Source organism: Brachyhypopomus gauderio, chromosome 12 (genome assembly GCF_052324685.1).
Source record: "Brachyhypopomus gauderio isolate BG-103 chromosome 12, BGAUD_0.2, whole genome shotgun sequence".
In the NCBI taxonomy this organism is placed as follows: domain Eukaryota; kingdom Metazoa; phylum Chordata; class Actinopteri; order Gymnotiformes; family Hypopomidae; genus Brachyhypopomus; species Brachyhypopomus gauderio.
Window position 1 is genome coordinate 20,577,420 of NC_135222.1, and position 23,765 is coordinate 20,601,184.

The following is a 23,765-nucleotide window of genomic DNA, read 5'->3' on the forward strand; positions in this document are numbered from 1 at the left end:
GATAGTCTGTAGGTTTGGCCATAGCTGGGATCATTATAAATAAAATTGGATGGGTCTGATGCCAAGAGAGGAAAACCCAAAACCTTCCACCAAAGATTTTCATTTGCAAAGGCCAAGTCATGAGGGACTGACCTTGCTTGCAATTGCTTCTAGCAAATTGTTGAATGGCCCTCCTAATTATTGCAGTGTGCTTATTTGATTTTATTTTGCCTGAAGTTTGATAAAAGTGGTGTTTACAGGCCCCCTGGTGTCAGCAGGACCAACACGAGTGTACTTAACCTGGAGCCAAAATGGCTAGCCACTGTGTCAGTGGACAAGGTGTGGCCGCTGCAGTGGCCTGAAGCCGGGGAGGGTGCGGGCGTTGCACATGGTCAGAAGGGCAGCTTGTTCTGCAGACCACAGGGACCAGTCATGACCCTTAGGCCATCTCGCTGAAACCTGGCTGCAAACTGATGAATGGAATGTGTTGTGCAGGCAGAGGGTCTAACTGCCCCAGTCTTATGAAACACTCCAATAAGTTTGCTTTTTTTTATGCACTGGGAACTACGTACAACTGCATTTGTCTGTAGCAGTTTTGTTTACCCTGAGGCGCCTTTTGAGGACATAATACACAAATGATATTGGTTTGCTATGGGTCCTAAAGCAGAAGGGCCTGTTTCAGAGCCTCACAGAGCCATTTCAAGGGTCTGGTTTCAGTCAAAAGCCTTTTCATCGGGTGTGGCCAAAAGTAGAATAAACTAGGGCATGATGGCTGGTTAGCAGGCAGTAGCTCAACACCTCTGCTCACTGGGCAAGAGTGAGGCTTGGAAAATGTGTTGCTTATATAGATCTCAAGAGTAGAAAATAGCCACTTATACAACAACATACTCATGTCCAAGGCTGCTTTAGAAAAATAAAACACTTTTTCATTTTTTACATTTAGTTTTTTACATTTGAATGATCTATACAGCCCCTTTTCACCATAATAATCATAAATACACCCTTTGTATTTTAATGTGTTTATTAAAGGTCTATATTTGAACTTACTTTATTGTGAAATTTTCTTCAAATCTGTGCTGTGCAGTCATTACAGCATCTTTTGTGAATTTTAGGGGATTTCCACGTAGGTAAAATGTCTGTGCACCTTTCCCACCACTTTACCTCCAGACCTCCTGTTCAGACAGAAAGAAAGGAACTAACAGTTACTCGCAAGCACACAGCGTGTACCGAAATGTTCACAAGTTTGCACCGGCGTTAATAACAGGAAGGTGGTGCTACTTCGTACGTTTGCATCTTTTAATAAACTCCACCAGTAAATGTAGCCCAGCTTAATTAAAGTACGCGAGGAATGTGTACTCCTTCGCTGTAACAACCTCCCGACAACCTCCAGTTTAGAAATTCCTACAAGTCTTAACACGTCAGAAGTGACAGGAGACAAGTGTTTAGTCACGATCACGCCTTGTGGAAATCGAAAATATTTGTTTCCTGTAGGATTCATTTGAACGGCTCTGCATGGGAAAATATACATATGGTTGGGTGTGGGGGGGAAGGTTTCTGTAAATGGTGAGGCCGTGCAAAACAAAGTTGTAGAACAGGTAGACTTATTCAACCTCCCTCCTGGCCGCGGTCCACTGTGAGCTGCGAGGTTCCTGACGCGAGGAGGTTGTTTCACACCAGGTAAGCCTTTCCTTATTTTATATATTTCAATTTAACATTTCTGTATTGCAGGAGAAATGTATTGAATCTCAGCATAGTCACTTTTTCATCCGGTTTATGCGCGAGCCTAATATGTGGTTATATGTGGACAAAAGACAAATATCTGATGTGTCTTGCACCATTTGACACATCACTACGACAAAAAAGTTCAAAATCGCTACGTGTTGCTCGACAATATAAACGCTAGAAAATATACGATAATACATAAATAGTTCTGCTGTTCATGGTTCTGTCACTATTCAGGAAGTGACTGCAGTGCGCGCTCACGTGAGTATAGTGATTCCATCACTATTAATGTGCGTGGCAGGACACCTGCTCATTTCTACTGATGAAGTTTTAAAAATGCATTTGGGCTTTTTGAAACTTTTTTTAAGCTTATATAGCCATGCAAAAAATAATAATAATGATAGCAATACCGCGTATAAAGCATTATAATGAAATGTTAACATATGCAAATGTATGTGTGATACACAAAGAAATCTTTAAATCGGTAGTGACTGTTTGACCATGAATTCTAAATGTATGACTTTTCATAACGTTACATAGACAAATATTGGTAGTATGTAAATAACTGGTCTGGATGCAATTCCGTAGTCTGACTTCAAGCTACTGATCAAAATGAGCAATAATAAGCTGAGAAAATGGTATTTTCTGTGAAAGTCGACAGTCGTGGTCGCTACAAGCGGCAGAGAGAGAGAGATTTCGCCTCTCGACGCGTGGGTGTTGCTTGGAGTAGGCTACATAGTTGTTCTGAAAGCGTTATTAGGTGTAAAAGCATATTTAGTGGGTGGACCAGTAGCCAACTGACAGGATAACAGGCGTCTCATCTATTTGGTAGAGAGAGGCTAGTGCGAGTGTCCTATGCTCATTGTTGAGGACACAATATCGCCTATAGAACTCCTGAACATTTACAGCAACCCAGACCAAACGCACATTTGAGTGGCGCATTCACCACATTTGAGTGGTGCATTCAAATGGAGGTTGAAGGGAGTGAAAATACTGTGAGAACACGCGCCAGTATTGAGGATGAATCTGGTGAGTTACGCACAGTGTTTTGTGAGTTGTTTGTTTGTTTGTTTTTTGTCCTTTATGTGGTCTTGCATATCACAATTGCACCTCGATGTTACAGCCTCAAGAAGTACCACTTCACAAATACTTTAAGTGTACACGATTTCATATTTTGAAACGATTTATTTCCATACAAAACAACACAAGGAAATGCTTTAAACACGGGCGTGAAAGAATACCAAATTCTTGAATGTATTGGTGTGCAAAACGTGCAACCGTTTCCAAAGATGATCTGTTAAGAGTGAGACCATTTGTGTGGTGTGTTATGTCGTGAGACCAGAGGAGGCTGTATTACAAAGATAACCCGTGTTTTTTTTTTTATCTCCAGACCTTCTGTTGAAACAAAAAGCTTGTCAGAGTCGCGCAGTGTATGAACGTCAAAATGTATACATGTACAGCATATTCAGGAGAGTGACTGGGAAAAAAAACAGATCAGGTTGTTTTTGTACTAAAAATGTACTACGGGCAGGTGGTGTAGTTGTGAACCAGCCAACAGTTTGAGGGATTCCCCGCTGCGCACTGTGAACCCGATGCGCACTAGGACGCGCGGAACGCAGGACTACACCATTGGCTGGCGGAGCGCCCGTGTGCCCGTACTGTAATGTCTGTATTGACAACTCGCATTTATTATGATCTCAGAAGAAATGAGGAGTGCTTACTTGCATGTGTTAAAAAGTAACTAAAATAGCTAGCATATTTCCACGGTATGGTTTTAGGGTCATACAAAATTCATACACCGTAACTGCTCCAGTACTGAAAGTCAAGGAGAAAAGGGTATTGATTGTAGTTTAGAAATCGTTCTGTTTTTACAAAGTTCAATTTTGCTGTCATTGTGTCTCTTTAAATGCTAAAAGTTTCTGCATTAGGTATTTTGGATGAATGTGTTATGTCTGTACTTTCCCAGCCACGTTATTAGAAACTTTTAGTTTGAAACACCAATATCTGTGTCTGCACTGCATCTGTTACAGTGCACATCAGTCTGTTTGTAGTCCATGTTGGCTTGTGCACTCCTACCAGTTAGTGGGATGTTACATCTAACATCTCTGTGCTTGGTACAATCTGTAGTAGGTAAGAATGTTGGCTTTACGTCTGCAGTGTATTTGCGTTTAATTGCAAAGGAGGCTCAGGTGAATTTGATATTTCGTTGGCTGGTAATAATCTCCATTCACAAAAACCCTCAGGTGCATGCCCTAACTTGTGTTTTTTTTATTTTATTTTTAGCCTGTGATAGTGTGCAGAGTTAGAAATGTTCAGTAGCCGCCATTACAACTGATGGATTTAAAATATTGTAAACCTATGTATTATCATAAAAGGTGACTTCGGGAATATTTAATGAGCAGAACTTTACGATTATGCTGTTGTACGTATTGTCAAAAGTCAACATAGCATTTATTTATATAGTTCTTTTCACAGAATTTGCCATCAATTTAAAATCTTTGGGTGCAAATCTTGTAATGAGTAAGCCAGTGACAATACTCACAAGGGAAAAACTCCTTAAATTTAGTACATTTTGAAGTAACATTGGGAGGACCAAGCCTGAAGTGGGAATCTATCCTCCAGGAGAGACTCAATCATAAACAGTTCACGCTATGCTACATTATATATAGTCTATGTAGCCAGTTCAGTGTAGGTGTAGGAGTCTCTGCTTCTCCAGTGGGTCTAGGGTGGGCGGTTTCTGCTGTTGTGTTTCTGCATCCAATGGACTAGATAGAGTGGGTGAAGAAATAATACAGAATCAGTTTATCGACTGACATCACCAGGACATTGTGGTTTGGGAAGTGTTGCCCACATACATTACCAGACCCAGACATGGTTCTGTAAGATCGGTTTTATGATGGTTGTACTTATCGTAATGATTGTTTGGAAACAGTAGGCCAGGGCTGAGATTGCAAGTTATCAAAGTGACGGCTTCTTACTCTATTTGATGATTTTTTTTGAATAATTTATATATAAATATCTCTAATATCTTTAAAATGTTTTAGAGCTATTCGCATAACCACCATAACGGCATGAGTTTTTACAAATGTCATTCTCCTATTGTAGTGAATTTACTTAACATTTTGGTAGTGATAGTAACTGATTTTTTAACAAGTACTTCTTGGAAAAATCAAACACTATGCTTTGGGTGAGAGATCTTGACTGTAAAATTTTCAACATAATATATAAATCGTGTTCATAAAGTCACCCTGGAGATAATTAGAGTGCTGGTGTCAACTTACCACTGCGGTAAATTCACCTGTATTTATGGTGAAAGCCAATCAAAATTGAAATGTAAATGATCCATGCCAGGAAACAAATGACTGACTAACCTGTTGTGAAACTGCTGATACACTGAAAACTACCAGTTGCATAAAAATGTAATGTGAGTAAGTTTCAAGATGGCAGTTGCACTGAGATCCTGACCTCCATTCTTCTAAATCATGGCACTGCAACATTTTATTAATCCTCAGTCTTTTCCTGTTTAGAGTTTCTTCTTCTGTACGAACTAAACTTGCGTTTCTCATGGCAAACGTCTGAGGCATTCTGAGATCCTCCTCAGGTCTTATCTTCTTGTGTTCCTACTATTGCCGTTGTAGTGTTTGCCATTATGCTCACTTCAGACATTTTTGTATTTTCAAAATTAGTGGTTGTATATATTTTAGTTGATAACTTGCATTTGTGGTCATAAAATTGTTGGAGAAAAGATAATCAGATCTACATTGGCGTCTTAACTGGGGAAATTAATGATTGGGCAGGTTCAGAATTAATTTTTGTGGAGCCATGTTCTATTATGATTTGCTAACATCACATGCAAACTCTCAAAAAAATTCAAGCGGCAAAAAAATCCACATTGATCAGTGAGGAAATGTCTTACGATGGCACTTTGGTTTAGTATTAATATCTCCAACAAAATGTAATCCGAGTCAGTTAACACATTTGCTTTCTTATCTTGTTAGGCAAAACCTTCTTGGTTCACGACAAACCAGAGAAGCAGCTTCCTGACCTGGCGGAGGAGGCGGAGATGTGGAAGAATGAGACGTATGACTCCGTTCCTGATGAGGACAAAGCAGGAGATCCCACAGCTGCTGGGGACCTCGCATACCCTGAAGATGACAACATAGTAAGTCGGGTCTGGTGAGCTAATACACCTCCATTCAGTTCCAGCTTTGTGATTTGGAGAAGCCCGGTTTCCAGTGGTCCAGACCCTACTTTGAATGCTCCGAGTGAAAGTGATTTGCAAGGCAAACTGGGCGATGGGATACTGGTTGCTTTATCTCGTTGCTGTTTTAGCCGTAAAGCTCAGATGCAAGCTGACATCATCTCCAGTATATACAAGCTAAGATGGTCAGTATGATGGATTCAAGATGGCTGTGCATGCAAAGCAAAAATACTTTTGGCTTTCTTTTTTTTTTGCTTCCTGCATCATATTTTGGGTCTATACTTTTAGTTCTCCAGTGTGCTTTTCTTGTTCATTCACATGCCTTTGGTTTTGCATTTAGGTTTAGTGATTTATTTGCATGTTTTTTTTATTTATTATTTTGTTTGGGTTATTTTGCTTTGCACCGACACATCACCATGGAAAGAGTCAGGCTACAGATGAACTATGCAAACCCCAAAAATCCTAATTTCCCAGACAAGAAATTACACAAGATGTTTTGCATGTCCTCGTGTTCCCTGTGAGAAAAGACTTTTGTCCCAGATGTATAAAGGTTTCTTTCGAAAAACAATTCCCTTTAAGTTCAGCTTAAATGCACTGCCAGGTTTCCTCCAAGAAGTCAGTCCTACCAAATATGCTGATATGAAGGTAGAGGAGCCAATGTGATACTTCTGAGCAATCCCCACACCTCCCTGCACTCGAGTAAATCATAAAATCTAATTTACCAGCATCAACTCGTAGTCCATCTGAAGGCAGTATCATGAATATGCAAACCAGTAGCTGCAAGACCATTTTCCAAACATCATTAATTCTCTTCCCGCCCCTGTCTAGGCCATTTGTAGCCCGCAGAGCGAGCAGACGTGCAGGCACAGTGCTTTTCTGTACAGTGTGTCCTGCTGTAGCAAGGAGTGCAAGTGTCTCCCTGCTGATGGAAGTGGTGGCATTTTGTGCCACTTGACTGGGAGAGAGACTGTGGCATGGCCTGTTACCCAAGAGCGATTATCCACTCGTAGCTGTCAGCAACCACCTATTACTTTTAAAGATCTGCTCGTGTTCTGGTTCTTGTGCTTAGCTGAAGCAGCCAATAGGTAATCTTGCCACTTTCTTATAGCCCTCTGAGCAGTCTGTCTAATTAACATGTGCCATTTCAAGCAACCCCATCCCCTTCCCCCTCCAAGTGAGCTTTATATTATTTAGTCACAGCTCTTCAACTAGTGAAGCGTTACATTAAAGCTATAGCCATGGGGAAATGTATTGGCGTCTAATCAAGCAAAAGGATTATGAATTCCGAAAACCACACTGCTTTTAAAACCAGAAGCACTCCCATGTTCAGAACTGGTGTTTTTGCAGTGTCAGCCTGCAGTTAGAATTGAAGTGCCCTCTAGTATCTTGTATTGGGCTTATGATTTAAGATCGGAGGATGGAGAACCTTGTTTGGTGGGGGTGGGGGGTGGGGGGTGGGGGGGGGGGGGGTTACAAACACATCTTTCTTGATTGTTTCATCTGGTTCAAAGTCATAACTGGGCATTTGTGGAATCGTTTTATTGACATTACCTATAGAACAAAGGTGGGGCTGTTCACCGAAGGCTGCCGAGTCTCTGTGTGTTTGCAGCACTTGATGGGCAAGATTGCCTAGAGCAGTTTACAGAGCTGAATATCAGTATGATGGTTTACCTGCTCCTTTAGAATCGAAGCACAAACCCTGGTGCCACCCACACTGCACTCCACCTGCTCTACCAGGTGAGCTGCAGGAGCTCGTCAACATCCACCTACGTGCTATTCAGCAGCAACTCTCCTGGCAATCTAGCCTGTTTCTGATGTCCCTGTAGCCTTCTGAGCTCCTGTCTAATGACTGTCATTTCAAGTGTCGGTCACATCCCAGATTGCTTCACCGCTAACTGATCTTTCACTCTGACATCCCAGATTGTTGCTATCAGATTTCTATAGCTCAAATGCAGGTTAAATAGAGTGATACGCCAATAGGGCGTAATTTTGTGCCATTACTGTTGCACGGTGTCAGAATCTGGTGCTCGTGAGCATGTGCCAGTAGAAGAGCACATACAACAGTTCCTGTTAGGAACATGAGCAGGAGCCCAATTCTAAGATCTCCCAGTGGGTCAGCTGTACAGGAAGCACTGGTCTGTACTGGCGCTATGACCCACAGGGCTTGAAAAGGTGGAAGCCCCACACCTGAGCACCCAGGATAGATCTACACTGTTACGTAGCCCTAACGCTCCCAGTATGGAGTTTGATCGGTTTTGTTTTGGCGCCTCGTCTTTCTCTTGTTTCCAAAGTCGTTGAAGGGCCCGAAGCATTCGGAGCTGGGGCCGTACTTCTGCGACGGGCGGAGGCGCACCGACTACGTCCTCACCTACAACGTGGAGAAGGCGGTGCACCCCCGGCGCAAACCCTCCAACAGCTTCATCCGGAGCCTGCGCGAGAGCCTGAACCGTAGCTTCCGCCACACTCGGGCCGCGGCCGTGCCCCAGAAGGACCCCGAGATAGCCATGCAGGAGCAGAGGCTGGACTACCACGAGGACGACATGCACTCCCAGAGGGAAGAGTTCGAGCAGAAGCTGGTGGATATGGGTCTGGAGCTAGAGAGGGAAGAAGGGGTGAGTGTGCTTGGCCGTCTGTTGCTTGGCCGTCTGTTGCTTGGCCGTCTGCTTCGAGCTTCTTTTGTGGTTCATTACTGGGACTCTTTTCCTGCATGGGATGTTGACGTGTTAATAGACTTGTGTAAATGCCACAAGGAATGGGTGGAATATGAAAGCTGGATACATATTGTGTGCGAGTGTTGTGTGCTAAAGTCCACATCTGTACATCATGGTACTATGACCTACTTTTCTAAGAAACATTAAGTCAATACATTGTACCTCTTTATTATTTGTTTAGTGACAATGACTACTATCCATATCATATTACTATGATCTTTTGTTTCAACACGTGGCTCCATGTGGCTTTTGTGTTCTAAGGAAGCATCTTGTGCGTGTTGCCTAAATGTTGAGCCTTGAGGGACACCAGCGGTTTTGGAGTTGTACGGCAGTATGACACAGTGTCTTCTTAGCAGTTCTTAGAACATGACCTTAGGCTAGCAGGGCTACGTTCAGTCAGGTGACACCTAGCAAAGCGCACCAAACAAAAGAAACCCCAGGGGCCAGCTTGCAAATATTTCCCAGTTATGCATCATATTTACTAACCAGTCACTTCATTAGAAACGTTCGGTGGCCGCAGTCATACAGTTACATTCGCTGTGGCTCATTTGTTGAACGCACCACCTCACCCAGTCTGTGGCCAGTTGGTCACTGGTAAATTTCTGACTAGTTGATGACTGCTGACTGTCAGATGGAGCACACAATGGCACCAGCTGAGCTGTAGATGCTAATGCTAATCTATTTTTGACATTGTAAAAACAAAGAAAGGAAAAAAACCGTATATCTCATCCCCGTTACCTGTAAAATGGGGCATCTCCAGGGTTGCCAACGCTCACGCATTGAGCGTGAGACACATGCATTTGACTGTCTTCACACGCTCTCACGCCACACATCTGATTTCTCACGGCGAAAAAAAAAATCTAGCTTATTTACCTCTGATCCATATCTATGATTCAATGAGTTACTAGTTCGCTCTGGTGTCAACCACTGGTGATCAATCGATCGCGATGTAATACTTAATTTGTGTCCATTTTACACCCCGCCCGGTAACAATTAACCTTTTAACGATTAACAATTAACGATCACTCACTCCAAGTGATCTTGAAAAGTTGGCAACCCTGCATCTCTGTTTGGATTTTTGTTTTGCATTTACCGTCTCTCAAGTTCTTTGTTAACGCCAGTTCCTCTTTTGATAATGTGTTTGTGGTGAAATACGCGCCGAGATGCATAATTCCTGTCACTCAATATTTGACGGACAGAATGCTGTACCAGAATTGTACAGCAGTGAGAATGATGATGATGATGACGACAATGATGATGAAGGCTTGTTTGTTCTTCTTTGCTGTGCTGCTTTGGTTTCAGACTAAAGTCCCTGGAGTGGGTTTCCTGAAGATCCATGCACCATGGAGCGTGCTCTGTCGAGAAGCTGAGTTCATGAAGCTCAAAATGCCCACCAAAAAGGTTCGTACATTCCTTCATGAACTTGCACGCTGGCAGCGTAAGGCACGTTTTACAGCAAACTTCGACCGATTTGTTCCTGCTTGTACGTTTTCAGAAATACAGCATCGGTCCAGGAAGCAGCATTGTTGAGAAGGTCAATGTTTGTATCAACAAGATGACTGCACATTTCTACCCCAGAATCGAGGACAATCGCATTAATTCTGAGAAGCATCTCTCCTACCCATTCTCCAGGGAAAAACAGCACTTGTGAGTTACTCCACACTGGCCAGCAGAGGCAAGAGTTTATCAGGGATATACATCAGACCTTCAGAGCTACTGGAATGACAAGTATTATCCTTAATTGGTCAGGGAGCAGATTTGGTTAAGATTTTGCAGCATTTATAGCAATCAATCTGTGAAAGGCAGAGTTAAGATTTAAGCGATTTAAGACCAGGAGCCACTCTGTATCCCATCAGTGTCTTATGTTTCTACACAGGTTTGATCTCTCAGACAGAGACTCCTTCTTCAACAGCAAGATTCGGAGTTTAATTGTGAGTATCAGTAAGAGGTAGAAGCAGAGGTCCAGTGGGGAGGGATGAAGTGAAGAGTCTAAGCTCCAAGAAGTCCAAAGCAGCTTCTGTTTGCCTCCGAGTCCCTGTTCCTCGGACAGATCTATCGCGGGGTCGTTTTACAAGATGTGAGTTAGCATGTTGCTCTTTTGACCGTCACTGTGTGATGAAAACCAATCTTCTCCTTTATCAGGTGTATGAGATCCTGAAACGAACAAAATGCACGAAGGCGAAGTACAACATAGGTGAGTTCTCCACCGGGTTCTCCAGCCTTGTGATGCTACGGAGATGCCTTCACCTCCGTGCTCCTTAATGCCACTGGGAGGTATAGCTGATTGTTTAGTCCATGATGAGCTATCGACTCGACCACTATGGATCCACAGTGTCATGCAGTCCTGACCTTTACAGGCACCTTTTTACAGACGTGACACTTTACAGTGTACAGTGCATAGTTTGTGATGAAAATGTCAATAAGAGCAAAAGACTGATGGCATGTTGTTCTGCGAGATGGTGTGTGTAATTGTTTTGTGCTCTTGAAGATGGTCCGGTCTTAATAATAAGTTGTGCGTGTGTGTGTCTGCGTGCGTGCGTGCGTGTATGAAGGTATGAACAACCTGATTGCCAACAGTGTTTATACATCAGCCTTCCCGCTGCATGATGTAAGTAATGTAAAAAAAAAACGTTAATGCTTATTTTGAGATTAAACAAACGGGTAAATAAATGAATCATGTGTACTTGTAAAGACGTGTGTAGTTACATGTCGTTTTTCTTACAGGGAGAAACGGAGGGTATTGATGTGGAGCCAAATGACAGGAAGGTAGGAGGAGCTGGGGTTATTACCACAGTGTCTTATAACAGTTCAGCATTAATGTAACATCATACTACCTTATAACGGAGTTTCGGCTTCCAAAAACGTTAAATCTTCTGTCAGGAAAATTAAGTCGTATATTAAACTAGAAGTTTATATAAAAAATATATTATATCATATTATATCATATATTATATCAAAAAAGCTCTGTAATTTAGCCACTCCACCTTGAAGTTGTTTGTGCCTATTACAAAACCAACTGCATTCAAATGTCCTCAGATAATATTGAAATTATTTATTTAACCACCACACTATATTACAGCTATTCTGTTTTTTTTTTGTGAACAATGTCAATAAGTCTTTCTCTTTTGTTACGTCTTAATGGCCATTAAAAGACCCCAGTTTTGGATATTTTTATGAGGTGCATCGGATTTCACAAGTGTTCAGGTACATCACGTCCTGAAACGCTGCTCAGTTTCTCATCGAGGGTAGATTCTCACTACTCACTCCTGGATTTAAGCCTGTGGCGATTGGCCAATTGGCTGTATGTATCCCATGGTGACAGAAAGCCGATGGGGCTGTGGCCCGCGGGACCTGCCCACAGCGCGCGATCCGCGCCGCCCTCCCTGCGACGAATAATTGTCGGTGTGTGAGCGTTTCCAAGGCAACAGGGTAATTTCTGACTCCGCCATCTGTGAGCGCTGGTTCAGCCGGCTGGTTGGCGAGTATCCACAAATATCCGTCGTTGAAGGGGAGAGAAAAAAATAAACGGAGAAATCCGTGGTAGACGTGCGAGGGGAACAGGCTGCCAGGAGTGGCGAATGTAAATGAGCTTGGAGGGAAATGAGGCCTGTAGTTGTTACTACACCGGCAGAAAGGAGCCGTTTAAAACGGCCTCCACTCTAATGGCTTCTGTGTTGGCTTGCTATGCCATCTGTGGCATGTGAGTCTTGCTCTTTGACCTAAATGGCTGGTGGATGATCATATGTGTGCTCTGCAGGCCTGATATGCACCCTGAGAGCTTCACATGTGTCGTGTGACCTTATGTGCACTCTATGAACTTCATATGCATGTGCACTCTTTCCTCGGCAAGCCTGGTATGCGCTCTGTGAACAGAGAACACAAAGAAGTTCCGCATAGCAGCGCTGCCTCGTTCATCTCAATCATTATGTCCTCGAGGCGCAGAACAACGCGTCCATCACGGGCTTTATTTTGTGTTTGTTTGATCATAGTTTTCATTTAATCACCATTGGCTTGCCTTCTGCTCAGTTTACGTGGGGGAGTCTGGTTGCCTTATGCCTGCACTCTGCTGATAAATGGCTTGATTACTCTTCTTTCCTGCTGTGTGTCATCTCTGTCACTTTCTGTACAGCTCTTGTATGACGAGTGGGCCAGTTACAGCCTCTTCTATAAGTACCAGCCCATTGGACTAATCAGGTGGGACCTTCTTCTCTATATGTGCTGCTAGAGACAGAGATGGATGTTACTTCTGTATTCCCTATGCACAAAATGCAATTCCATAATAGTGGGAACTGGATATGAAGTCTAAATGATGTAGGCTCCCATTATGTTTGTGCAACTAAAGCTACAGTTAAGAGCTCTTAAAAGTGATTATTCACACTTTATGCTTTCTCTTCCTCACTCTCTCTCTCTGTGTCTCTCTGTCTGTCTGTCTTGTTCCCTCCCTCACACTCTCTAGGAAATACTTTGGAGAGAAAGTGGGTCTGTACTTCGCCTGGCTGGGTGTGTACACTCAGATGCTGATCCCAGCAGCCATCGTGGGCATGATCGTGTTTCTGTACGGCTGTGCCACCGTGGACGCCAACATCCCCAGGTCAGCAGGCGTGACCCACACGGGCCAGACACACGGGGGCAGCATTTCTGCGTTCTCGTGCGTCTCCCTTCTGTCCGACCTGCGCACGAACTGCCCAGGAGACAGTTGCATCACTCCCGGGTCCTCCGTGGGTGAGAGGGGTTCCCCCACGCCTTTCCTTCACCTTGGAGAAATGCCAGCATGGGACCGATTTATAGCTCACCCAACTCACAGACCCAAGCTGCTGTCAACCTGACAGTGCCACACCTATTACAGTTCCCTGAACTGTAATAGCTGAATTGCCAAGAGCTTCAGGGCTTGGCGTGATGCAGCACAAGATGCATTTAAAACTAGGTGGGGAACTTGATGTCCTGCAAGTCCGTAACATGCCAAGTTGAAGATCTATGACTCACGAGGCTCGCAGCCAGTAGTCGGGCTACCAATGGATTTCGAAGACGGTGATAATTAGATAGACAAAAGTTGTTATGAAATTGTACGAGTCATAATGGACTCCAATACGGCACATAATGAGAGCTCTCAGCCTGTGCATCGAAGCCCCAGCACTTCGAAGGTGCACTCAGCCCAGCCGCAAAAGGACAAGCGGATCAGGACGTTCTGAATAGACGCCAGCCGCCGGCATTCACGCACACGTGTGACGAGCCTCCCACTTAAGTCCCGAGGCTTTCACTGCCACTCTGACCGATTTGCCGCATCATTACAGAATTACTTTGCTAGAAATGGCGGCCCTCTAGAGAATTCGGGAAGATTTCAGACTTGCCACTGTCTTCATGTTCTAGGTTATCGTATGTGATATTTGTTATAGTTATAATACCACTACAGTACCCATAGTGACTATAGTCAATTAGTCACCTGTGATCTCGTGGGGTAGAAGACACTAGGAATTATTGACTATTAAAGGGGCATTTGGAAATGCGTCTTAAAGGAACGACCTGATGTCTGTGTTGTAATGGCTGTGGAGTTTTCTGGTTTTCTGCGTGTGGTTTCTGGTGTGAGGTCATGATCACATGACGTGGCACATGATCCTTAGGGGGGAGTTGGAGTCTGTGGGACTGGCCTTCTTAATTGCATCAATGCAATTTTAAAAATCTTACTTTCTATATAATTTCTATTAAAAATTCTGCTTAAATGAAATGAATAAGCAGTTGGTGGGAAAGGAAAAATTATTACATGTGTTTAGCAATTAAGGGGAGGAGTTGCCACACAAATCTCATTATCCATATTAATCCCTAAAGAGGTGTGTAGTGCAATTTTCTGTAATGAATGATTGATTTACATTTACAGCTTTTGGCAGATGCTAAGAGCAACTTAAAGTGGCACTTTAACAGTCACAACAAATATATAATCATTTTAGCGTAGGTTAGCGTCCCGAATGCTATATGGCTAAAGACCTGGCTAACACAGGAAAGGTCTTTGCTCAGGTCTTCTTTTATGTAATTATGTTGCCAATGTAACTTATTGTTTTCACTCGAAAGATATGTTTGAATAGAATATACCTACTCCATTTCACAATTCATTTCGTGGAGAAGGCGGGCGTGGGTGTGGGCTAGACTAGCGGCTAGGAGCGCGTAGCTTCGGCGTGTTGTTCATCCCTCTTCTCCGTTCTCCACATGCTCAGCATGGAGATCTGTGACGAGAGGAACAACATCACCATGTGTCCGCTGTGCGATCGCGCCTGCACATACTGGAGTCTGGTCACAGCCTGCGGCACGGCCAGGGCCAGCCACCTGTTCGACAATACCGCCACCGTCTTCTTCTCCATCTTCATGGCACTCTGGGGTAGGCTGCTTTTCCTGTCCACAAAGTGCTTTTGATAATGCGCCGCGTTTGGTTACGTAGGCGACAGACATTAGTTGGGTGCGCCGAGTGGTCACATCCTCTCCCTCTTTGTTACACCCCTTTCACTGTCTCCCTTCTTTCTTCATCTCTCCATCTTGTGGGGGTTTTTTGGGCACACCTCCACCCCCTTCACTCTCAGATCTAGGGCTTATCCCCAGCCGAGCTCCTTACAAATCCGAGACTTTGGGCCGTGGCCTGAAATGTGCCCACTGAGCCCTTACAAATTCAGGCTTTTCAACAACATCCATGTCGCTTTATTTTACATCGCTTACAGAATTTACTGATACACTCATGTTCTCCAGAGTATACATTTTCAATGTAAAAGTCTTTTAATTAAATACCAACTGGGATGTCTACAGCCATTTTTTCCCCTCTCATGAACGTGGGGTGTGTGTGTCGTGCAGCCACGATGTTCATGGAGCACTGGAAGAGAAGGCAGATGAGGCTGAATTACATCTGGGGCCTGACGGGCTTCGAGGAGGAAGAGGTTTGTTCAGCGCTTTGCCATTAAAATTGAATAAATAAGTCCAAGAATGATTCTGTAATCTGGGGTTGGGGGGTTTGCCAGCAACTGAAGGCACCCTGGAGTCCTTTTTTGTCTGAGAAATAAGTGTTTGCTCTGGTAACGACCTTTTTATTCATGTGTTTTGTACAGGAGGAACATAAGGTTGGGACTTTTAAAACAGAAGGTTTATGTTCTCTATCCCACTCAGCTACTGCAGACCAATAATGATTCCTGTGTCTTAAACACCTAGCTACCAGCTTCATTGCAGATTTCTCAAATTGTGCATTTGCCCAACATTATCAAATACATGTTACCAAATCCTCCCAGTCTAGATTTCCCAATATAATTTCCTAGATGATTTTTACATGCATCCGATTTTGTGTGTGTGTGTGTGTGTGTGTGTGTGGGTGTGTGTGTGTGTGTGTGTGTGTGTGTGTGTGTGCGCGCGCGCATGTGCAATATTCCTGCTCTCTCCTGTGGCTTCTCTGGAGAAAAAACTCCTCCCTTTCTGTCTGCCATTCAGGGCATGATTAGTGTCAAACATGGAACAATGCGCGTGAAGGATCAGTGCTAAGTGCAGAATGAATGTCTTCTAGAAGTGCTTCCAGATCATAAAACACCGCATGCAGTACGTCTGCACTGCTGCAGGAACTCTTAATCACGCCTTCCAATCACGACCTCGCCTGCACCGGGCCCTACGCCGGCCTCCCCTGTGGATGATCTGAGCAGCGAACGCAGCACGACCTCGCGTCCCGAAGCTCCCGCACGCATTCTGAGCTGTGCTGTGTCCCGCAGGAGCACCCACGAGCGGAGTACGAGTTCCACGTCCTGCAGAAGAAGAAGAAGAAAGAAAACATCTCGAAGGTAAAAGCCCCCGTCTCCCACGCCACCGCAAAGCACAAAGGCTCCCGCTGCGTCTTCGGCGTCCACGGCTTCTCTAAGGAGCTCTGATCCGGCTCCTCTGTTCGTGCAGCCCGGCGTCTGACCACTGGGCCGACCTGCGTCATATGATGTTTATACGTATGGCCGCCGCTTCTGTGCCTGCCGGCTCTGGTGTGGTCAGTAAGCCTGGGGGGGTTGTTGGGTGACGGGCACTGTGATGCTGTTGGATGTGAGCTGAAATGAGATGTGAGCGTGTCCAGAAGCTACAGCCTGCTCGGGCTGGCCGGACAGCGGGCTCACCATCCATGTGCTCTGAGCTCCTCTCACACGTGCCTGCTGGATGATTGCCATGGATGGCAGGGGTGCCAGGACTGAGTTGTGTGTGTATTTGTGTATGTATTTGTGTGTGTGTGTGTGTGTGTGTGTGTGTGTGTGTGCGCGCGCATAAGTAGATCTTACCCATTTTATTTTTATTTTTTTAGACCAAGCACCACAAGCTGACTTGCAAAGACCGGATGCCAGCATACATGACCATCCTCATCACGATGGTCTTCATGGTACGGCCGGACTCTGCTCTGGTTTGCTTCAGTACACCCGCAAAATACACCTGGAGGTGCAACAATGCCAGTTTATTAGCATTCATTGATTCTCAAGCAGCCGGAAACATTGGATTATTATATCCATTGGCTGGATATGTTTAGTAGACCTTCTTGTGTTGGCTTTCAGGTCTTATTGTACAGCGGTTGTCATGTGCTCTGTTCAGATCCTAGTGACCTTCGTCATCGTGCTGGGAGTGGTTCTGTACCGTATTTCGATCACGACGGCCCTGCAGATGAGCTCTGCTTCCCCGTTTCGCTCCAACATCCGGGCCACGGTCAAAACCACGGCCGCCATCATCAACCTCATCGCCATCATCATCATGGATGAGGTCTACGGCGTGGTGGCACATTGGCTGACCGTGCTGGGTGAGCTCGTCTCGCCTCGTCTCACCTCGCCTCACCTCGCCACGCCTGAGAGGCGCCGTCCCGCATCCGTAAAAAAAACAAAGGCTAAAAACGGCGCGCTCCACTAGATCAACTGACTGAGCTGTTTCTGTTCGCTTGTCGCCAGAGGTGCCAAAAACGGACAAAAGTTTTGAGGAGAGGCTGATTTTCAAGACGTTCGTCCTGAAGTTCGCCAATGCCTTCACCCCGATCGTCTACCTGGCTTTCTTCAGAGGCAGGTGAGAGCGTTCCCTCCTGCCTGTCTCACCCATTCTCCCGTCTGTCTCGCCCATTCTCCCGTCTGTCTCGCCCATTCTCCCGTCTGTCTCGCCCATTCTCCCGTCTGTCTCGCCCATTCTCCCGTCTGTCTCGCCCATTCTCCCGCCTGTCTCGCCCATTCTCCCGCCTGTCTCGCCCATTCTCCCGCCTGTCTCGCCCATTCTCCCGCCTGTCTCGCCCATTCTCCCGCCTGTCTCGCCCATTCTCCCGCCTGTCTCGCCCATTCTCCCGTCTGTCTCACGTCTGTCTCGCCCATTCTCCCGTCTGTCTCGCCCATTCTCCTGTCTGTCTCGCCCATTCTCCTGTCTGTCTCGCCCATTCTCCCGTCTGTCTCACCCATTCTCCCGCCTGTCTCACCCAGTCCGTGGCTCCTCACCGCGGCGGGGGAGGGGTTTCTATTTTCAGCCGTACGCCATAGGCTCCGTGTAGCTTAATTGTGTTTTCTCTATACAACCCCCTTAATATGTGCACTTGTGCTATACGACCTGTTACATAAACGCGCGCTCGTCTTAGTATGGTGGCAAGCAAGCTATTCCCTTGTCCTACGTCTCTCTCTCTCTGATGCCCTCAGGCTTGTTGGCAGACCAGGCAACTATCTGTACGTGGTGGGGTCTTACCGGATGGAGGAGGTAGGCGTTTGTTCCAGCTGATTCATTTGAAGTGCATGAGACCACCTTTCTGTGCTGACACTCACTTGAGCTGGTGTGACGTGGACTTGAGCAGACGGTCGTGTTGCTCGTTGTCTGAAAGGGTACACCTACACGCACGCAGCACCTCAGTAAGCACGACACAATGAGACCAGTATGCGAGGTGCTCGTGCTGTTGGGTTTTTTTTTTTTTATCGTACTGATGTGTCTGGAGATAACTCAATCTGGCTGTTTCTCTGCCATCCCACAATTCAGTGCGCTCATGCAGGCTGCCTGATGGAACTGTGCATTCAGTTGTGCATCACCATGCTTGGCAAACAGCTGATCCAGAACAACCTGTTTGAGATCGGCATTCCGTGAGTACAGCCCAACCCAATGTTTTCCAGAGCAAGTGTGGCCTGCGGTTGGGGGTCACCTCCCTGCACTTGGGCATTCTCGGGCCAGTGTTTGGGGGTGGAGGGGGGCGGGCCGTAGGTGGGTGTTTGCTCAACAGGGGGGAGAACTCCAGGGTGAATTTCCAGGATGGTGTTCAGTTCTTCCATGTTATTTCAATGCAATAAACAGAAATAGTAGTTATAATAGTAAACATCTGTTTTTTTCAGCTTTGAACAAATGGGCCAAACAAATATAATTATGTACTGCATACATTGATTTCTCTCAGAATGAATAAAACATTTGTGTCAGAACAAAAGATGTCAAAGTAGTATGCACTTGTGCAGAAACGTGATCTTATAAAACCGTGTGGGTGAGCTTTAACCAATAGAAGCAACTGAAAGCATCATTGAAAACCTTATTAGGCATATATATACATGGATCCAAAAAGACCAGTGGGAGTTCTGACCATGCAGCCTTACGTTTTGATGTACTGTTTCAAACACTCATTTCTTCTGCTTTTAATAATGAATAACTTAATATTGAAATCATTACAGCACTACTCTGTACGTCTCCACATTACAGCAAACTGAAGAAACTGATTCGGCGTCTTAAGTCAAAGCAGAACTCCAAACAGGAGGAGGAGTTTCAGAAAACACTGGCGTGCCATCAGAAGGACTACTTCCTCAACCCCTATGTTGGCCTCAATCCAGAGTATATGGAGATGAGTGAGTCACCAGCTACCCACACATGCCAGCGCACATGCATGAGAGCTGCGTTTACTCTGAAATGGTGGCCAACGGAAACACAAGCCATTTTTTTAAGGAAAGAAGTCCTTGTATTCGTGTAATTCCTTCATTTGTAAATTTCACATGCAGCACAAAGACAATCTCCTTCCACTAAAAGTAGACCCAGGTATTGGGAGTAGAAGCACCTCCTCTGTGTGCGTATCGCACGCCGTGTTACCTTTTAGTCTGTCCTCGCTTGCCTTTTACATTTAAAGTAGATTTGGGTGGTGTTACCTAATCCAGCCCCAGACGGTGGGTGCTGTCTGCTCGCTAGCAGCTCTGTGGAGTGGAGCGACGTTCTGTGCCCTCTCACATCCCCTTCCCTCTCTGCAGCGTGGGCTGCCCTCCTGCTAAGAGTGAGGCATTGTGGGTCCACAGGGCGCCCGGCAAGAGAGGAGAGTGACATTATGAGCTTTAGTTCTGGCGCAGACTCGTTAACAATCCGCCCCCGCCCTGTGCCTCCCAGCCCACGTCCCTCTCATCCCCCCCCCCCCCCCCCCCCACCTGGTCGCCCCCAAACCCCCACCCCAAGCACACTGCTAACACCACGCAGCGTTGGCCCATTAGCACCGACCGCAGCTGCTAGAACGCTTGCTTCTGGCGTGTTTATCAAAGATGCAAAGTTTGACATGTGACCTGTAGAAAAATACATGGTTGACAGTCATTTTCTGGGTCTTATCCAAGCCCTAGGTAAACGTATGAATGTGTTTGGCAGCTTGCCCAAACCATCTGATTTCTTTCCTGCTCCGTGCTCTACGTGCTGTCCTGGGAATGAGGGCTCTGTCTGAACCAAGTGCTCTTGTATGTCCTTTTTTGCCCCGTGTCTAGTCATCCAGTACGGGATGGTGACCCTCTTCGTGGCTTCCTTCCCTCTGGCGCCTATGTTTGCGCTCCTCAACAACGTCATCGAGATCCGCCTGGACGCCAAGAAGTTTGTCACAGAGTCCAGGCGGCCCGTCGCTGCTCGAGCCAAAGACATCGGTCAGTACCTGCACCCCACGTCCGTGCGCTCTCATTCAGGTCCAGGCGACGGTTGGACGGGGACAGACTGATTAGAGTACCCAGTCCTTTTGGTCATTGAGAATCCATCATGTTGTGAGGTGTCAGCCTGAAGTGAATTAGCAAAGCAGTTAGCTTCAGCTTTTGCAATAAATGCAACGTGTGGTGCGGTCTTCCCCGGTTCCTGTCCTGTCTGCAGAAACACAGGACCATAAATAGCATAATGCATATAAAATCTGTACAGTTTGTCAGTATTCATTCATTTCTGCCATTCATTTGGAGTGATCGCCAAAGCAGGCTTGCATTGGTAGGTGGGACATTTTGGGGCAATACTTTACCACCACCTTGTGGAGGCATAGTGTGGTGACATTCACATCTATTCAATGTCAGAAACAAGTCTCATTTGTTTCATCTGTTTTCTAGGTATCTGGTACAACCTACTGAGAGGACTAAGCAAAGCTGCAGTAATCGTGAATGTAGGTTGTTCGTTTTGAACTTCTGTGCACACACACACACAGTCGTTAGTGACAAGGTACCGCCAGGTGACATTTATGATCAAATCGATTATTAAACTGTCATGTGTTAAACTACCAACAAGGGAAGTTATTTGGGGTTAATGTAATGCCTTCCTTCGATGTGTAATTTCTTCCTTCAGGCGTTTGTGATCGCGTTCACGTCTGATTTCATCCCTCGTCTGGTGTACCAGTATGTGTACAGCCCTGACGGAACTCTGCACGGCTTTGTCAACCACTCGCTCTCCTATTTCAACATCAGTGACTTCCAGCAAAACACCGACCCACTAAACCCATTACACATGGGCAGCAGGGTGGAGATATGCAGGTGGTGCAAATAGGACGTAGCTGTGTTTCTGCATGGCATATGCAGGTCTTATGATCCTCATACTGTGAACGCTTTTCTTTAGGTACAAGGACCACAGAGATCCCCCATGGTCAGACACTCCATATGAGCTGTCCAGAGAATTCTGGAACATTCTGTCAGCACGCTTGGCTTTTGTCGTCGTTTTTCAGGTCGGTGAATAGAACTCGTTTCAAAGAAAGTATCGATGACGTTGTACTCCCAGGACTGGCCTCTTTCTGCTGTAATAACAGGCTCCCTTCTTTGTCTGCCTGCCCAGAATGTGGTAATGCTGATGACCGACTTTTTAGACTGGCTGATCCCAGACATTCCCAAAGACATCAGCTTGCAGATCCAGAAGGAGAAGCACCTGATCTTGGAGGTCTTTATGAAAGAGGAGCAGGGCAAAAGGCACCAGAACAACAGGCAGAGCACCGAGAGCCTCGTGCAGTCCCGCCCTGATGCCCCCGCCCATTCACAGACCACTGACTGCTAGTCCCCGGCCACAGGATGGAGCTCTCTGTCCGCTCCAACCAAGAGTGCGCCATCACCAAGCCTCAGTCAAAGCATTCCGCTAACTACAGGGCGTACCGACCGGAATCGGAGACGGATAGCAAAGGATGTTACAAATTTGCCATCTTACTCGCACTGTGCTGCTTGGCTTGTATTTTCTTTTCTCCATTTGTTACTTTAAACAAGTCAGAAAATGCAGGGATAATATAGTTTTTATCAATATGCAATTAGTGTAGTTTTGATGGCTTTGAAAACAGACCGTGAGGAGTAACATACTGTGTAATGCAGAAAATCTGATCTTTTATGTAGTGTTAATATTGACTTTGCATTTATAGGTAACATTTCATTGAATTTGACATGGATTTTATTTAAACCATGTATCCAGTGAATATGGAAGCTTTTAAAGATTGTTTAAGGACATTTTACTTGGTCCATAGGTACTAATTATTCAAAGTAGTTAAAATAGCTTGTAGTTATTTCAAAAAAATTATTTTATAATGTGACATTTCGTGCTATGTTGTATTTGGTAGCTGTATCATCCTGAAGATTGCGAATGCCTTTCAGGAAAAATCAGATCACAATTGATGAACGTCAATAGGAGATGAATATTTGGGAAATCTATTTATTAGTCAATACCATACCAAGAGGCTGCACAGTGATGTACGTCACTCTTAATGCCATCACTCTTGGGGGGGGGGGGGATAAATTCAATTAATTGAAATCTAATTAAAAGTGAAATTTTGCTAAGGGACAAAAACAGAACACATTAGCTACAGCTCAAGATGCCTTATTTCTCCTGGAAATTAAGTATACGTGTAAAATTTATATATTTAATAATAATCATAATCAATTGATGTATGACTGGAACAATATTGTGCATGTTCATTAGGAGTAATTTTCCATTTCTGGGAAACCTTTAGGCTTATAACACTTGAGAGATGTTTTTTTTACTATTAAAAAGTACTATAAAAACTTGTCAAATTTTATATATTTTATGTTTGAATTCACTGCATTTTGTTTCTGGTCTCATCAGTCCAGCATTTTTTTTTTTTCTGGCTTTTGGGGGTTTTTTTTTCATGCCAACACAGGAGTTTAGATGTTAAACTTGTAAAGACTCTTACATTATCTACCTTTCATCTACAATACTTCTGAGGAAAAATGACTGATGTCTTATTTTGAAGTACTTCTCCAAAACTATGGCAAAACTGCAAATCTATCACATTCTCATAACTATATGATCTAAAAATACATGGTGCATTATATTCTGTTCCCAAAATGCGTTTATACGCAGTTTTAATACGCAAAATAAAACCGCAAAAACAGAATTTAATTTTGTTTAATAAACTTTCTAATCTACATGGAATGAACTTTGTTTACCCTTCCTGCCCAAATCCCCTACCACGTCATGATTCACTACAGTCCTTTGTTTCAACTTAAAAGTCCCCAACTTTGTTCAAACCAACACTGAATGTTACTGTCCTCTGCATGATAGTCCTGACTGTACTCCTGTCATCACTACTGGTTCATTGTGGTAAACCATGTCTTTATAATGAAAATAAAAATAGAAAACCCTGAATGTTTATGTATTGTAAGCTTGTTGTACTTAAAATGTGAAATAATGACATAAAGGCTAAAATGAATGTTTACATAGATTTACATAATATTAAGGGCTGTAATTGTACGGCCACAAAATGTTTTCAGAGTTTGGTGGTGTTCATCTTTTGCAGGTCCATATCATGCATCAAAACCTACAGTATATAGAAACTGAATGGCATCATAGTCATCCTTGAGAATAACCATATTGGCCCGTTCTGCCATTAGGAAGATCTACACTGATGGTGCTTAATTTGATCTTATTTGCGAGTTCCTGGATCATAACTAAAATACCTGAACGGGGATCAT

The 23,765-nt window shown here is 44.6% G+C and overlaps 1 protein-coding gene across 6 annotated transcripts; it reads left to right on the forward strand.

Annotated features, from left to right (window-relative positions):
* Positions 1–1,415: 1,415 nt before the first annotated feature.
* Positions 1,416–23,439, forward strand: ano1a (anoctamin 1, calcium activated chloride channel a). 6 transcript variants are annotated; one of them, XM_077023711.1, is made up of 25 exons: positions 1,416–1,656; positions 5,700–5,863; positions 8,194–8,514; positions 9,916–10,014; positions 10,109–10,260; positions 10,490–10,544; positions 10,756–10,807; positions 11,166–11,221; positions 11,338–11,379; positions 12,743–12,807; positions 13,070–13,204; positions 14,820–14,980; positions 15,445–15,527; positions 16,341–16,409; positions 16,910–16,984; positions 17,191–17,392; positions 17,538–17,649; positions 18,261–18,318; positions 18,592–18,692; positions 19,294–19,436; positions 20,325–20,477; positions 20,919–20,971; positions 21,151–21,335; positions 21,418–21,523; positions 21,631–23,439. In XM_077023711.1, the coding sequence occupies exons 2-25, from the start codon at positions 5,765–5,767 to the stop codon at positions 21,844–21,846; spliced, it is 2,793 nt and encodes a 930-aa protein (XP_076879826.1). In that variant the 5' UTR covers positions 1,416–1,656; positions 5,700–5,764; the 3' UTR covers positions 21,847–23,439. The 6 variants fall into 6 exon arrangements, with proteins under 6 accessions (XP_076879826.1, XP_076879829.1, XP_076879825.1 ...); XM_077023714.1 differs by lacking the exon at positions 1,416–1,656 and adding an exon at positions 1,861–1,962; XM_077023710.1 differs by lacking the exon at positions 1,416–1,656 and adding an exon at positions 2,386–2,730.
* Positions 23,440–23,765: the final 326 nt, after the last annotated feature.